Source organism: Lycium ferocissimum, chromosome 8 (assembly GCF_029784015.1).
Source record: "Lycium ferocissimum isolate CSIRO_LF1 chromosome 8, AGI_CSIRO_Lferr_CH_V1, whole genome shotgun sequence".
NCBI classification, from domain to species: domain Eukaryota; kingdom Viridiplantae; phylum Streptophyta; class Magnoliopsida; order Solanales; family Solanaceae; genus Lycium; species Lycium ferocissimum.
Window position 1 is genome coordinate 9,812,378 of NC_081349.1, and position 15,143 is coordinate 9,827,520.

The 15,143-nt window shown below is 37.7% G+C and overlaps 1 protein-coding gene, 1 non-coding gene and 1 pseudogene across 3 annotated transcripts; 1 reads left to right on the top strand and 2 right to left on the bottom strand.

The window, feature by feature from the left end:
- Positions 1-381: 381 nt before the first annotated feature.
- Positions 382-454, top strand: TRNAR-ACG (transfer RNA arginine (anticodon ACG)). Its single transcript has one exon. It is a non-coding gene; the product is annotated as a tRNA-Arg (tRNA).
- Positions 455-546: 92 nt separating this feature from the next.
- Positions 547-3,258, bottom strand: LOC132066007 (GDSL esterase/lipase At5g14450-like; annotated as a pseudogene).
- A 3,393-nt stretch (positions 3,259-6,651) lies between these two features.
- On the bottom strand, positions 6,652-13,624 carry LOC132067195 (eukaryotic translation initiation factor 4B1). 2 transcript variants are annotated; one of them, XM_059460349.1, is made up of 3 exons: positions 12,424-13,613; positions 8,749-9,252; positions 6,652-7,186 (listed from the first exon to the last, which is right to left on the bottom strand). In XM_059460349.1, exons 1-3 carry the CDS (start codon positions 13,536-13,538, stop codon positions 7,162-7,164), a joined length of 1,644 nt encoding a protein of 547 aa, XP_059316332.1. In that variant the 5' UTR covers positions 13,539-13,613; the 3' UTR covers positions 6,652-7,161. The 2 variants fall into 2 exon arrangements, with proteins under 2 accessions (XP_059316332.1, XP_059316331.1); XM_059460348.1 differs by lacking the exon at positions 6,652-7,186 and adding an exon at positions 7,205-7,516 and having other exon boundaries at positions 12,424-13,624.
- Between the last annotated feature and the right edge of the window lie 1,519 nt (positions 13,625-15,143).

Below are 15,143 nucleotides of genomic sequence, written 5' to 3' on the forward strand. Positions count from 1 at the left end.
TCATTGATACCCCTTGTTACTAGTATTATTTTATAATGAAGCGAACATTTTAATAACATTGAGATTATTAGATGACGTTCAAAAATCCACCGAACTATACCAATAATGAAGAGAAACCCCAACGATTGACACGGTATCGACGAATTTAAATTTCGTTATGCACAATATAGTAACAAAAATATTAATATATATGTTCCTTTAAAAAAAAAAAAAAAAATCACCAGAACTGTATTGACAACCCTAGTTAGCAACAGTATGTTTTCTTTTGCTTACTCTGCATCACGATCTTCATATAAGGTCGTATTCCTTTTATATTTACGTTATGCTATTAAATAAATAATTTGATATTTCATATGATGTGGTATCTCATAACCATAACTTGACTTCATGGCCCAATGGATAAGGCGCTGGTCTACGAAACCAGAGATTCTGGGTTCGATCCCCAGTGAAGTCGTCGACAAGTTCCTCTATTTTTTTTTTTTTAATGTTTCTTCTTCTTTGATATATAGTGTACATATTTTGCTTCTAATTACATGAAATCCCACAACAAAATCACTATAGGTTATGTTGGAATAAGCAACAGATCAGGAAACACTACAAAATCCTGCTCAACGAACAACTGTTACACACTTGCACCCCAAAACTGAACCCATTCACCTCTAGAAGTTACTTAGTAAGGTTCTTTATCTATCGTTGAGGTACGAATTAATGGCAAGGAAATTGTAGCAAGACCAGAAAATCGAAGACTACGTATTCAATGTCCATGCTATGATTATGAAGGCCAGGTACATGCTTTAGTGATTGAAACTTGAGGTTCCGGGAACGAACCATTTACTATATGGTTGACCAACCATCAATTTGCAGCTCAGTGTAATGTATGCCATCCCAGCTGATGTACTCTGATGGATTCTTGCAAGTAGTCCCAAAAGTTTCCATACCATTCGCCATTACCTTCTTCCCACAATCAACATAAACACCGCTCCCACAGCAACACCCAAGGGGATCAAGAAATCCTCCAAGCATGTATGCACAAAAACAGATCATACAAACAAATTAATATGCCATATTTAGATAAGTCTGTATAACTTTACAACTAGAATTGACAAGTAGTAGCGTCTTACCGTAGTCTTTGGCATTGCTAATTAGAGAATATTTAGCTGAGTGAGGTCGACATAAATAAGGACTGCATATTAATGTTGGTCGCGTAACTTGGATACACAATCTTTTAGCTGCTTGTTGAACTCCTGAGCCACCTCATTATATGACTTCACACAACCATTTTGATCAGCATTGTCTTTACTTGGTGGATACTTAACAACAAAGTAAGGCAAACATCCAATGGGACCTGTATTATGGATCCAAAAAGCTCTAGCACCTTTCTCATAGAGTTGCTGAAACAGACAAGGAGAAAAAAAGATATAATGTGGCTACAGAATCCCAAACAATCCCAATTTTCCAGGAAGAAACAACACAACACAAACATTTTATATAAGAACTACTTTACTCTTTCATACAGATCTTATGTTGAAGCTATTGTACTAGGATATATTTCAGGTGTTTCCAATAAAAAATTCATAGACACAAGCCTAAGAGTGTGGTTGATATAACCTAATTACGGAAATTTCAATTAAGGGAAGAGATGCACTGTATGATGAGTGAGAGCATTGTGTAGGATTTCCATATATCTATGACCTTAGTAGGAGAGAATTCCTTGATTCTACAACTAGTGCTATTGATACCATATTGCCAAAAGCAACTGAAATTTGGGGCTACCTCTCAAAGCAAGACACTGTATTGTGTCTACATGGTGATTGGACAGAAACACCATATTGCCAAAAGCAAATGCTTTTAAATATAACTATTCTTGTACACAATCACGTCCTTCACAACTAACTTTTTCTTTTGTTAGGGGTACGGCTGTAGTTTATTGCAATAGTGCATCTGTGAAGAATAACTCTAACCTGATACATTTTATTACATTAAAGAAAGGCTGTATATTTTAATGTCAAAGGTTGCAGGAAAATATCTTGCAGCTTCATATTAGATACTCATAAACGATAAACTTCCGTCATGACTAAACTTCTTACCTCCACGGCCACTGTGAATTGATCAATCATATTAGGAATAGATTTCTTCACTTCTTCTTCTGTCGTTAATGCCAGTCCATAATGAAGATCATTCTGCCTGCTATCCATCATGAAGATTGCTGTTGAGAAGTCCTCAGGTTTAGGCAATTTGCTTTTGATGTCCCTGAAAAGACATTTTTAAGTACATGTTTATCAGAAGGAAACCATGCATTTAATCATAGCATCACAAGGAACCATCATACTCTATTGAGGTAATAATCAAATGATACGATGATTAATGTCTAACCTTGGTCATGCAGTTCCACAGTCCGAGTTTTGAACTGATCAACTTGCGAAATTTGTACTTCAAAAGTAAGAGGATTGAAGCCAGCAGCACAAAGTTTGGCATCCATACGCTGGATAGTCGATCCACTTGCCGCAAAATTTACACCATGCTGGAAATTTGATCCAATAGAATCCAAATATGCACCAAGGCAAGGAAACCGCAGCTCTTCAGCTGCAAAACAAATCATACCTTTAAACTCAACAGAACAACTATAAGACCAGATAAACCAGTCATTCCCAATGGTTAGCTTCAATCTCACACTGCTACAGCCATCGGACTAGAGGCGACTCATTGTTACTAACCCACCCAAGTTAAAAAGTATTTCTTTGTCGACTTGACCCAACGAGTTGAACCGAGAATGACCCGTCAAACTGTGGGTCAAAACAGGTCAAACGGTGTAATTCAACGGGTCAAATGCAACCCAAACCTGGATGACACAAAATTAAATTTGGAGATTGAAAATTATGTAAATTCTAATAATTTTTAGCTTTCATATTTTCTTATTCAAAAAGCAAAATAAGAAAGGAAGGGAGTTTGGATCATTTTGATAGGTTGATCTATGACCCGTTGTTCGACCTTTCTTGACTAGATCCATTTTCACCAAAGCTAACTTTGAGCGGGTTAAACCATGCTCGTTTATTGCATTGATCAATTCTTACCCGCCCAAGTTTGATCCAAACATACCAGAGGCGGATCCAGGATTTAAATTTTAAGATTCTTAGTATTGAACTCATTGTAATTTTAAAAATTATGGGTTCATATCCAATATTTGTTGTGATTTTAATACGTTTTTACATACTATATATCTATACTCTGTGTTGGAAGTTACGGGTTCAGACTAATGCATGTACAAATGTATACAACTAGAAGTGCAGACAATTGAGGAAAGATATTTTAAGTTGAGCCAAGTTAAGCTTGATTAAAATAGCTATAAAATCAATAACCAAGCGTCCATCAGAATACCTGCCAGAAGATTTACCAAAGAAAGTGTCACCATAAGGAGGAACTATTCGACCAAACGTCGCCGATACACTTCCGGTGTCGGAATTCGAATCCCCCAAGTTGAATATTGCTGGGAAATGACAAGTCCCTGATCCATTATCAGACAAAATAACACCCCATTCATCCTTAAACATTAAAACCCATAAAACAGAAACTGTAGTAACACCAAAGGCTGCAGTACTCCTCATACTTAAGGGAATGTTCTGACAGCATAGCCACTCCATATTTTTAGAATTGTATTATATAAGACTAGATACACTTTATTCTGAATCACAAAGTTTTGTTCAATTTTCTAAGAAAGGAAGTGTTTCCACAAATTGTATCAAAGATTGAAGCCTTTGAGAGTTTCTGCTAACTTATATTGTATCTGAGAAATGTTTTAATGTAACAGTGCAAATTCGGTGGGATCAGTGGCATTCTAGAAACCGAACAAGTAAGAAAAGACAACTTGGAGACGACTAGATTATCCATTAATATTCATTTTATGATGGTTTCAGACTGAGCCAGAGAGCTCCATTTTCCCATAATCAATATGTTGGTGAAATTATAGGGACATTTTGGAAATTAAATATTAATATGGTTACTTAACTCGATCCATAATACTATATCATAGTGATTAGTGAACATGGGACCAAAAGGCATTCATCCACTCACACAAATCCAAAGAAATCAAATATCTAACTTCGTCCTTTCTCTTTGGAATTTTCACCTGCTCTCCGACATTCTCAATTTAAATCGTTGTATAATCTTCGGCATAACGGTCTGTTGTCTTTAAACAAGCAATTGCCACATGCACAATATCTGAAATGTTTCAAGTTACATATACACAATACAATAGTGAAAAACATTCTCAAACTATCAACATAATTTTAACTTATTGCAGCAAATAATTACTCCCTCCGCTTGATTTATGTGAGGCCTTTGACTGGATATGATTTTTTAGAAGAAAAAAAAAACTTATGGAACTTAACAGTCTTATACTCCTTCCGTCTCAATTTATGTGACAATTTTTGACTCGGCACAAAGTTTAAAAAAAAAGTAAGACTTTTGAAATTTGTGATGTAAAGCAAACCTTAGACATTTGTGTGGGTATAAAACATCTCATTAAGAGTAAAAGGGGAATTCTAAAGTTTAAGTAAATTTTAATTATATAAACGTGACATTGGACAGATCAAAAAGGAAAGTGTGTCACATAATTTGGGATAGAGGGAGTACATGTCATGACATTTTTGTGCATGTAAAATCATGTCATGACATTTTTGTGCATGTAAAATCATGTCATTAAGAATTGGGCAAAGGGTGAAATTAACCCCTAAATTTTCCGGAACAGAACAAATTTGCCCTCCATTAATAGTTCGCGTCAAATATTCCCTTGTCGTTATTAAAACTGGCAAAATTTGCCCTTCTTTTCAGACGACGGAAATTTATCACTTGATTAATTTTCGTAAAATGGAAGGCAAATTTGAACTTTTCGAATAGTTCAATGGCAAATTTGATCTTCCACCCTCATCTTGAGGTTTTAATATATTTTTTTTTAATTCCCTCTCTTTTTGGCACTACGTCTACCGCGACTTTCTCCTTCCTCCTTTTATGGATGTGGCTATATACCTGCATTAGAATAGTATTATGTGTTGCAAGTTCAAGTTATTTAGCTCATATCCTCCTGAGAGTGAAGGTGGTGATGAGGTGGCAGGACGAGAGAGAGAAAAAAAAAAAGGAAGAGCAGATGATGACAACGGTGGTGGGGAGGGGCAAGGAGAAAGGTGGAAAAAGGTGATTGGTGATAAGGTAGTAGCGGGGAGAGAGAAAGGAGGAACAAAAAGAAATTTAAAACTCAAAATTAGAGAGAACGATCAAATTTGCCCCTAAACTATGCAAAAAGTTTAAATTTGTCCCTGAATTATGAGAAAGGTGAAATTTGCCTTCCATTTTCTTTTCTTTTTTTAAAAAAGAACATAATCCTTAATTGCGAACGCATGTAATCACCGGGTGCTAAGCTTTAGCCGTTTGAAAATAACAGCAAATTTAATCTATTTTAATTTCGGCTAGGATTTTAACCAGACTATCTAAAGAGGGCAAATCTATCTCATTTCGCATAGTTCAGAGACAAATTCTGCCCTTTGCCCTTAAAAGTAAAATGGAAGGTTTAAAGAATTTATCAATATAAAATAATATCATCTTTCTAGTTTTTACCAAATTAAAATGAAAAGATTGAAATTACAATCAATTTATTAAGTTAGGGCAATTTGCACGATTGCCCTTCGTTGTGGGTGGTCTATAGTTTTTGCCCCTCAAATTGCTAGTCTTTAATGTTTGCCCTTCGCCTAAAATCCTCTGAGATTCTGGGTTCGAATCCCGGCTTAGTCCAAAAAAAAAAAAAAAAAAAAAAAAAAAAAAGAAGAACCCCAAGACAAGGCTTTGCAAAAAATTCTACCGTATGCGGCAAACTTTGCCATAAGACATAACTAGAAGTCTGGCGGAAAAGGCAAAACTTTTAGTTATGCCTCAAGGAAAAGTTCTGCCTTATGGGGCAAACTTTGCCTTAAAACATAACTAAAAATCTACCCGATAAGGCAGAACTTTTTCTTAAGGTGTCTTATGGGACAGACTTTTAGTTATACCTTAAGGTAAAATCTGCCGCATAAGGTAGAACTTTTTGCAAAACCTTACCTTGTGAATTTTTTTTTTTTTTAAACTGAGTGAGAGTTCGAACTCAAAACATCAGGATATTTTCAGCCGCCTTTTCAAGCAAAAGGACAACTTAAAGACCAGCGATTCAAGGGGCAAAACCACCCCAGAAGGACAATCTGCGCAAAAAAATGATTAAGTTACCAGTTAATGTTTATCATAACTATTACCCCTATAAGTAGCCTAATTGCGTAAATAATTATGTATGAAATTGAATAAGAACACAGATGCTCACTAACATTGTCCTTCCCCTACAATCTAATCCTCTATTGAATGGAAATATGCAAGGATTTGTGGCAGCTATGCTGCCAGAGTGACTTTAAAGGACTTGGGGACCATATAACAACGAATGACGAGGAAGGTTACAAAAACCAATGGACTCATTTTATCAGAACAAATACATCCTCATAATATGCTAACTTTGCATGACATTACATAATCATAAACTACAAGTTTTACCAAACAAGAACCAAGCGAAGATCAAAATACATCAACTTTGAGCACTTACCGAGTCCGATTTATAACCTTTGCATCAAAATAAAGATAAAGTTCTCCAAACGCCTTCCCGTTTAAAAAGAAGAAAGATTACAAGCCAGTATTTCAGTACAAGTCAGTAACGCATCAATGGAACAGCGTAAAGTAACACCTAAATCCAAATGCTTAAATGGCTCATAGAACATCAAGCACAAAAATTTGAATACACAGGAACCATTGTTTAACGAAATAAGCAAAGCTTTTAAAAGGTATCTCCTACTAAAAGGATAAGAGAAAAAGAGAACCAAAAGTATGACCACAAATGCACCTTACATTAGTCATTTGGTGCAATAAACACTGCCTCCAAAGAGAAATGGAGGAAAAATGCACTTCTGCACAATTTTGAGACGAGACAATTAAACACCGCAAAAATGCTCATATCAACACTCGGTAATTCTAGCATCATCCTTGCAGCAAAACTAAAAGCCAAACAAGATGGAAGTCGAAATATATTATTCTGTTCTAATTTGTCAGAGGACAAAAAAAGCAGGCAAGAGAAGCCAAAGAATCCACAGTACTTGAAGATCACCATCTGTTCCCGGATCTAGTCCTGCCAAATTATGCACAGATTAATTTAATAGCATCATTGGAAATCTTAGCAATAGAAAGCAGCAAACCATGAAAACATAAATAAGCCACTTCTTGGGTAATATAATCTGCCACTATTTAGCATACATTACCAAAAAGATGGTTAGAGTGCATAGTAACTCGTATTATGTCCCATAACTCGTATTATGTCCCATATATCATTTCTTCCCTTAGTGGGACTTCAATTCACTCATAACTCAAATGATGGGGTTCCTTACAAGACTGGAATATATTTTGCCCGCAGGAATCATCTGGAAACTTTTTTCCCGGCATAGGTGAGTAAACATTACATCTGGAAATTGTCAGAAAGAAATTCCAGTGTTTGAGAAAATATGAAGCACTGTATTCTCAAAGGTTCAGAACTTACTGCTCATCCTTGTGTCTACTTTCAGCAAAATCATAGATGTTAAGCAGTCTACACTCTATAGTGCAAATAAACGAATAAATCACCAATATGAGCATTTTTAATTTTGCGCTGTCCTTTTCTTTTCACAGTTTCTCAGGGAATGGCAGAGGGATTCATTAGCTACAATTCTAGGGTCACACCTTCTCTATGGTATATCAATCATTTGATATTACGGTAATTTCAATTCCTTGCAAAACTCACAAACTATTCCAGACAAATGCTATACCCAAAAATCAAAGGAAGAGAAAATATTCCACATGCTCAAAAAAAAAAAAAAAATCCCAATAATCAGAATAACAAAGAATCCTGAAAGATGCATTAAAAGAAATATTTATTCTTGATGACGGTCATAAGAAAAAAATTATAGCACTAAATGGAAACAAACAGGAGCTATGCTATAATCTCGCCATTATAGTAGATTACCTCAGGGTTTGGCTCGTGATCAATATCCAATCACGATTATGAATAGAGATCACACTCCCCCACTCAAAAGTTACACTTATCCTATACCTTACCCCAACACCAACCCACCAGAAATTTGGAACAGGACATTCATACTCTTCAGTGATATAGTCTCAAGATGAAATAAAAAGAAACATGATTTGATAGAGAACAAAAACATAGAAAACCAATTACTGCAAGTAAATTATTAGCAAGACAACTCCACATAAGATGTTGAAACTCCAGAACACTATCTGGTTGGAGAATCAATGTGATAAGGGATGCTTATCTATCACAGAAAATAGGAATATCTTCAAACCAACAGTCTTCTTGGATCAATCCAGACTTGAATAACAAATTCTTACATAGGCTGTACAATATTTGAATTTGCAATCGCCACTTAAAACAGTACTACATTCCTATATCTCGACAGGCGCAAAAAGAATAAAATCTAAAGAAAAGAAGAAGAAGAAGACTAAAAAGATTTCCTGGAATGTCATGCATGGCAATTTTTTCCGAGACGGAGAAACAGTTCAAGTCAATAAAAATACTAGGCACAAGTGCCATGTGAATAAGTAAGCAAGTAAAACAAACTTATAGTTGCAAGGAAAAATGAGTGTGGGATGTGTTGGTGTATGTGTCTAGAGAGAGAGAGAGAGAGAGGGAGAGAGTTCTACCTATCAGACTCCCGGCTGCCAAAATATCCTCCTCTTCCTCCTTGGAAAGATCTTCTCTCATCACCTGGCCTTGCCCATCCGTCTCCACCACCCCGTGATCGAGGCCTCTCCACTTGTTCATTTGGCCTGGCCCACGCATCTACACCACTACGTGATCGAGGCCTCTCCATTTGGTCATTTGGCCTTGCCCATGCATCTCCTCCACCGCGTGATCTAGGCCTGTCCATCTGATCACCAGCTCTACGATCCTCATAAGATGCTGGCTGAGAAAAGCCCCTATCAGAAAGCCCACCAACCCTGCCTGACCCAGAGCCTGGCCTTTGAATGGGTTTCTGACTGAAACGAACTTTGTCATCCAAACCACGGATCAGCAGTTCCAAGTCCTTCTCTTTCTGATTAATCACATTCTGTAAATTAGTCTTGTCCTCTTCTGAGCACTCTGTAGCTTCCTTTCTGAGCTTCTCTAATTCTTCTTTCAGATTCTTTTCCTCTTCTGTCTCTGCTCTGAAATGTTTTTTGTGATCAGATAAAGAAACATGGTTAAACTCTCTTTATTTTCTATTTCTTTCTGGTTTTTGCTCAAGGAATTACAAAAAAAAAAAAGAATGACTACAATACATGATTAGATAAACTTCATAAGCCTTAAATAACCAAAAGAGTTGCATCTACATTTTGAGCATTTCTTAATACGGTCAACATCACCTAACCTTGTACCTTAGAGTACTTCAAATTCTACATAGATGTCTACTTAACATGATTAGGTTACAGCTGAAAGAATACATTTAGGTTCCTGCTTATAGGACATGGGTGCAATTAAACGTTTTCTTCTTTGTCTTGGGTGTTTCATAGGCAAATGGTACAAGCAGAACACTCATAGCATCTACAAAGGACATCTCAGCCCTCATTCTCTCTACTATTCTACAATTGCAGAATCCTTTTAGGAGTGAAGCTGACATTTCACTCACTAACTGAAACCATATTTCTTATGGACACTAAATAATACTCACTCCATCACATAAATTTGACCAGCAGTGCAGCGATCAAGTGCACACTGTTCAAATAAGTTTGACAGATAAGATGCTCTGATAATAGTTAGAAATCTGATGACTTCCCCAAAAAAGACGTTAGTTTGATATGTGAGAAAAATGTAGTAGTTCTGTTTTAATAACAGTAGTGTCCAGGCCAGCTTGCGCATACCTCGACTAATTCCAGGGGTACCCGCTACCTCCCACTAGTACAGGTACCGGGTAAAAAAATATAACAGTTAAAAGATATCACATCAAATTTGAAATAATGAATAAGGTTAGGTTATATTTGTTTGAACAAAAGAAGGGAGAAAATATCTTCTAACCTTTCTAGGACAGCCAAAAGAGGAAGTGATTCGTTGTTATTGGAACAGAAGAGTACTCTCTAATATAACAGAATATATAACCAGGCCAACTCTTTAACTCACAAAATGAGTAACAACATTCTCCAACAATTTTTTATTTTTTTTTGACAATGATATTCTCCAACAAATATTGCAAAATGACAATTCACATCCAGGTGTGCTGCTGGCTTGAACATAGTTGTTCTATTTTTCCTTTCTTTAAGGTGAAAGAGACATGAGAAGAAAAAGGTAAGAGGGTGTAAAACAAAGATGCAATCAAGTGTGTTATTTTTTTATAACCAAAAGTTCGTAAAGCAATCAAGTGTTTTATAAGATAGAGTGATAGACGGATATTACTATAAAATAGCATGCCTTTATCTTACCGCGTCCACATATTTCCTGTCATTTGAAAGGGCAGGTTATATGTGGTAGAATAGAGAAATCTACAAGGTCAGTTAAGGAGTCATGCTCCCAATAATTTTTTGGATAAGAAAACAACAGTAAACTTAAGTTTCCATGACATCATATTTTCCCTGACATATTGATGGTGTGACATATACTCTTACAAGATAGCAATGCTTAGAGGAAGGTGGGGCTGAGTTAGATGAAAGGAACAGACTGAAAGGACTTTGGAACTTCTGCCAAGAAATCTTTTGACAGCAGGAAGAGCCTCATTAATATTGCATAGCATCAATCGCTTTTCAGTGGTCACGGCAATAGGACAACCATCTTTTGAGCCTGTTTATAACTAACTGAAATGTGGAATTTTTTTAGAATAACTACAATGTGAGTTTTTCCTTGAGCATTATCTTTTCCTGAGAAAACATCTAGAATTTCATGTCCCCATGAAAGACATAGGAACTTCCCTGAATAAATTGCATGGAACCTAAGATTCAGAGCAGGTGATTGGATCAAGAAGATTTAAACACATACCTTGCAGTTATGGAAAATATGTAATGTGGGCCTAACTTATTGAATTTAGGCTTGCCATAAGTATAATTCATCCAGTAGTAAGCCAACATTTATTTCCTTGCATTCTCCACTCTGAAGCTAGCTTCATTCTCCGAAAAAGAAAAGCAACTAACACAGTTTGAAAACATACCAATATCTGAAAGCTTGTCCCAAGCAAGCTTTATGGATGTTGAAAAAATAATTCAAGGCAAAGAAGGACTTCATAGAAGCAGGGTATGAGCTGTGATATCTGGAGTTGCTCTTTATTAAAAAGTTGTATCAAAAACTACTAGGTGACTTAAACCTGGAGGAGAAAAAAATAAGTTGGACTACCCCAACTTATTTTTTTCAGCTTATAAGCTACCCCCAAACGGGCTCTATCCCAATTTATGTGGCATCATTTGACTTGGCACAAAGTTTAAGAAAGAAAGAAGGCTTAAAATTTGTGGTCTAAACCAAACCTTAGAAATTTGTGTGGCCATAAATCATTTTATTAAGGGCATAAGGTAAATTTTAAAGTTAAGAAATCTCTATTTATAGAAACGTGACATTCTTTTTGGGACAGACTAAAAAGCTAAGAGTGCCGTATTAACTGGGACAGAGGGAGTAATAACTATGGAGCACCTAAATGGATTTTCATCATGAGAGTAGCTATTCAGATAGACTTGCTAATCGAGGTGTGACTATCAGTCAACCTTGCTCCTTGTGCTCTTATCTGTTATTTGAGTGTGCATTTTCTGCCTACATCTGGAGTATAATACTGCTACAGCAAGGGATCAGAAAACAAATTTAGGATTTGCAAGAGGAGCTGGATTGGATGACTGCTAAAATTAAGAGTAAATCTGCTAGTGCAAGCATATTCAAAATGGCTGTGGTGGGGTGTGTTTATCATATCTGGAACGAGAGACCTACGAATCTTTCACAACGAAACATGAAATGCTGAGGAGATTCTAAAAATGCCATTCAAGAGGTGTACTCACGCTGAAATCCTTGAATTACTACTGTGTACTTAAGGTGGGAGGATTGTTAGTTGGTAGATTGCTGGCTTGTTCTGTTGAAGCTAAGGTATACAGTTTCAGTTTCAATGTTATGCTGTAATACTCCCACTTTGGTAATAAAATCTTTTACTTACCAAAAAAGAAAAACATACCAATGTGGTCACTGCTATAGTTACTATCCAAGATTGCACCTCAACTGCACAGTATGGATAATAGCACCAAGTCACGAAAAATAACAAAACCCCACATTAAGCAATGACCATTTGAGTTTACCAATTCAGGAAAAAAAAAACATTAAAACAACACTACAACTGCATTAAACCAGCCAATTTAAATTGTAGGAAAAAGTATCCAAACCTGTCAACGCGACGATGCTCCAACTCCAAATCAATCTTTCTCCAATCTAAACCTTTTTCCTCAAGCAAAACTTCCCTAGGCTTTGCATCTCCAAAAGGATTAACCTTTGGCTTAGGTTTAACAACACCACCATCCAATGCTGTTAGGCCTTCAGAACGGGCCGAATGTGAACTCTCGGGCCTACTCGATTGCGAACTCGTTGGTCTACTTCCCATTCCCTTCTTCACCTCGATTTCCTTATCCAGTTGCTTCCAATCCAATCCTTTCTCAGCCAACACCTCCTCTCTTGGCCTTGCCGCCCCAAACGGATTCGGCTTATTCCCTTTCACCACCACATTTTCACTTCCCACTTCCATCTTAGGCGGATCAAGAACCAATCTCTGCCTCTCATGATTCCCCTCACGAGACCAACGCTCCGTGTCAGGCCTCGGGCCCGAATCAGGGAACCAAGACCTCCCTCCTTGTGGTGGTGGTGGGCCCACATTGGGCTGCTGTTTTTTCGATGCACCCCAGTTGTCATCCCCATCAGCCCTAGATATCCCACCACTTCCCAACGAATCATACCGATTCGAACGGGCTGGGCCGGGGCCCGAACCAAGGGGGAACGATTTCTTAGAAGAAGCCCAATTATCAGCCTCATCAGCTCTAGATGGTTGATCAAAATCCCTAGAAGGCGGGCCCCCCCTTCGATCATCATCAAATCCACCATACCCACCACCTTCACGATCTCTTCCGACCCGACCCGGACCAGGTGGGCCGCCCATGCCACGTGTCCCACCACCGTAGTTCGGAAACCCACCACCAAGACGACCACCACCATATTGCATTTCCTCAGGAGATCGTTCTTTCGGGCCAGTAGGAAGGCGAAGCATCTCATCAGGTGTTAACCGGCTAGTGGATCCGGATCCGGGTCGGGACCCTAATGTGAACTGTTGTAAGCTCATCTTTGTTTTCTTCTTCTGTTTGGCGGCTTCCTTTAAGGAAGGGTAGCTCTGTGGTGGCGCTGCGGCGGCTGCTGCTGCGGCTGCGGCAGCTTCGGCTTCTTTTTCTTCGGCTTCGGCAAGTTCGGCTTCGGCAGCCCAAGCGCCGATATTACCCCATGGAGATTTCGACATTTTCGAAGAGAGAGCAGGGAAATGAAATTGATTTTTGTTTCTAAAATGAGATAGATAGATAGATACTACTTTAATTTTATTCTCAAAATTGGAGATATAAAAAGAGGAGACATCTATTTACTGGTCGGGTGTTAACGGGGCTCCTATTCAGATATTCGGAGCACCGACTTTATTAATTGTTTTTCTCTCTTTTTTAGAAAAACACTACTCCCTCCGTCCCAAATTTAATTAATGGTTTGATATCGAGACAAGTTGACCTAAATTTTTCATATATCTTTTAAATATTTTAAATTATTAATTATTATGATATATGTTTACCCCGAATTTCGGGTAATAATTAGATTTGTAAGCGAGGTATAGGATATGTGGATAAACTTTCATCTATTTGGTTGGTGTGAAGTGTCAATGGATTTGTTTGTAGTTAGATCTATATGTATACGTGTTTGTGCTATATGTATGTGCACTATGATTGATGATTTATGCCAAATATATTAAGTAATATTAAAAGGATAAGCAAGCTAAGGAAGAACACCACAAAATCCGGACCAATACCTTTGAGAGAAAGCTTTTATATATTTGATGATTACAATATTGAGATATGAAAAGGAAGCTAGCCTAAAAAAGGGGAGGAATGTCCTCTATTTATAGGTATGCTTCATGAGCCATAGATACAATACAAAAAGCCTTCATGAATAAAAAACCCTAAAAAAGATAAGGTTGATACGTACGGTCTGACACCCGTACAGTCATCAGCGCAAATGGCGGAACGGTTTCATGACGCGTGGCAACCTCACAATCGGTTATCTAGACCAACGGACACGCTGATTTAGGCTCGGTCTATCCAGACCAATGGACAAGCTTATCTTGTCTCGGGTCAATTACATTCGGTACGACACCCCCGGTGTGGAGAAAAGATCGAACATGCTCGTGCTCGTTTGGACTTATCCTCGGCTCCGGTCTCACCGGTCACATATCGACCCGATTTTTACCGTATACAGATAGTCCCCACACTTTCCAGATCGTAGTTTCATCGGAGTGACGGGAAGTGGAAGAGTCCCAAAACCGGTGGTCTCATAAGCTCGTTCTTATCTTCAAAATAGGCGGGAACCGTTATGTCACATCCTTCTGACTTCGGCCACATGTCTCACCCCGAATGGCCAACTTCGGAAACCGCTTTAACCCACGTCGCTTCAAGTCACATCCTATTAATTCTCAGACACGTGTCGTCTCTCGATTGGCCGACCTTTGTAACCGCTGCAGTGAATCGCCTATGTAAGGGCCAAAGTTGCATTTTTTACTTCCACTTTTCACTTTCACTTCTCTGATCTTCAACTTCTTTGGTTAACTTTTCATTTTTGCTTGAATCTTCAACATTTTTGCAACAAAGCCTTAGCATCTTCAACCCAAGTCTTCAAACCTTCAAATCTTTATACTCATTATTTTGTTCCTGCCTTGAAATCTTCATCTACATCTTCAAATCTTCAAATTTACATACCAACTTGTTCATAAATTCATATTTAGCTAAAATGTCAGCCAACACCGACTCTGCTTCCCAGGACGTACCCTCGGTTTCTTCTCCGGGTGCCAAGCCTACTTCTAAATCCA

What these genes read in the sequence shown, in the direction of transcription:
- LOC132067195 (XM_059460348.1), bottom strand. Translation starts at nt 13,538, where the DNA reads ATGTCGAAATCTCCATGGGGTAATATCGGCGCTTGGGCTGCCGAAGCC. An exon ending in GAGCATCGTCGCGTTGACAG is followed by an intron (nt 9,253 to 12,423) that starts GTTTGGATACTT and finishes AAAACATTTCAG; the next exon opens with AGCAGAGACAGAAGAGGAAA. An exon ending in GGCAGCCGGGAGTCTGATAG is followed by an intron (nt 7,517 to 8,748) that starts GTAGAACTCTCT and finishes GACAATTTCCAG; the next exon opens with ATGTAATGTTTACTCACCTA.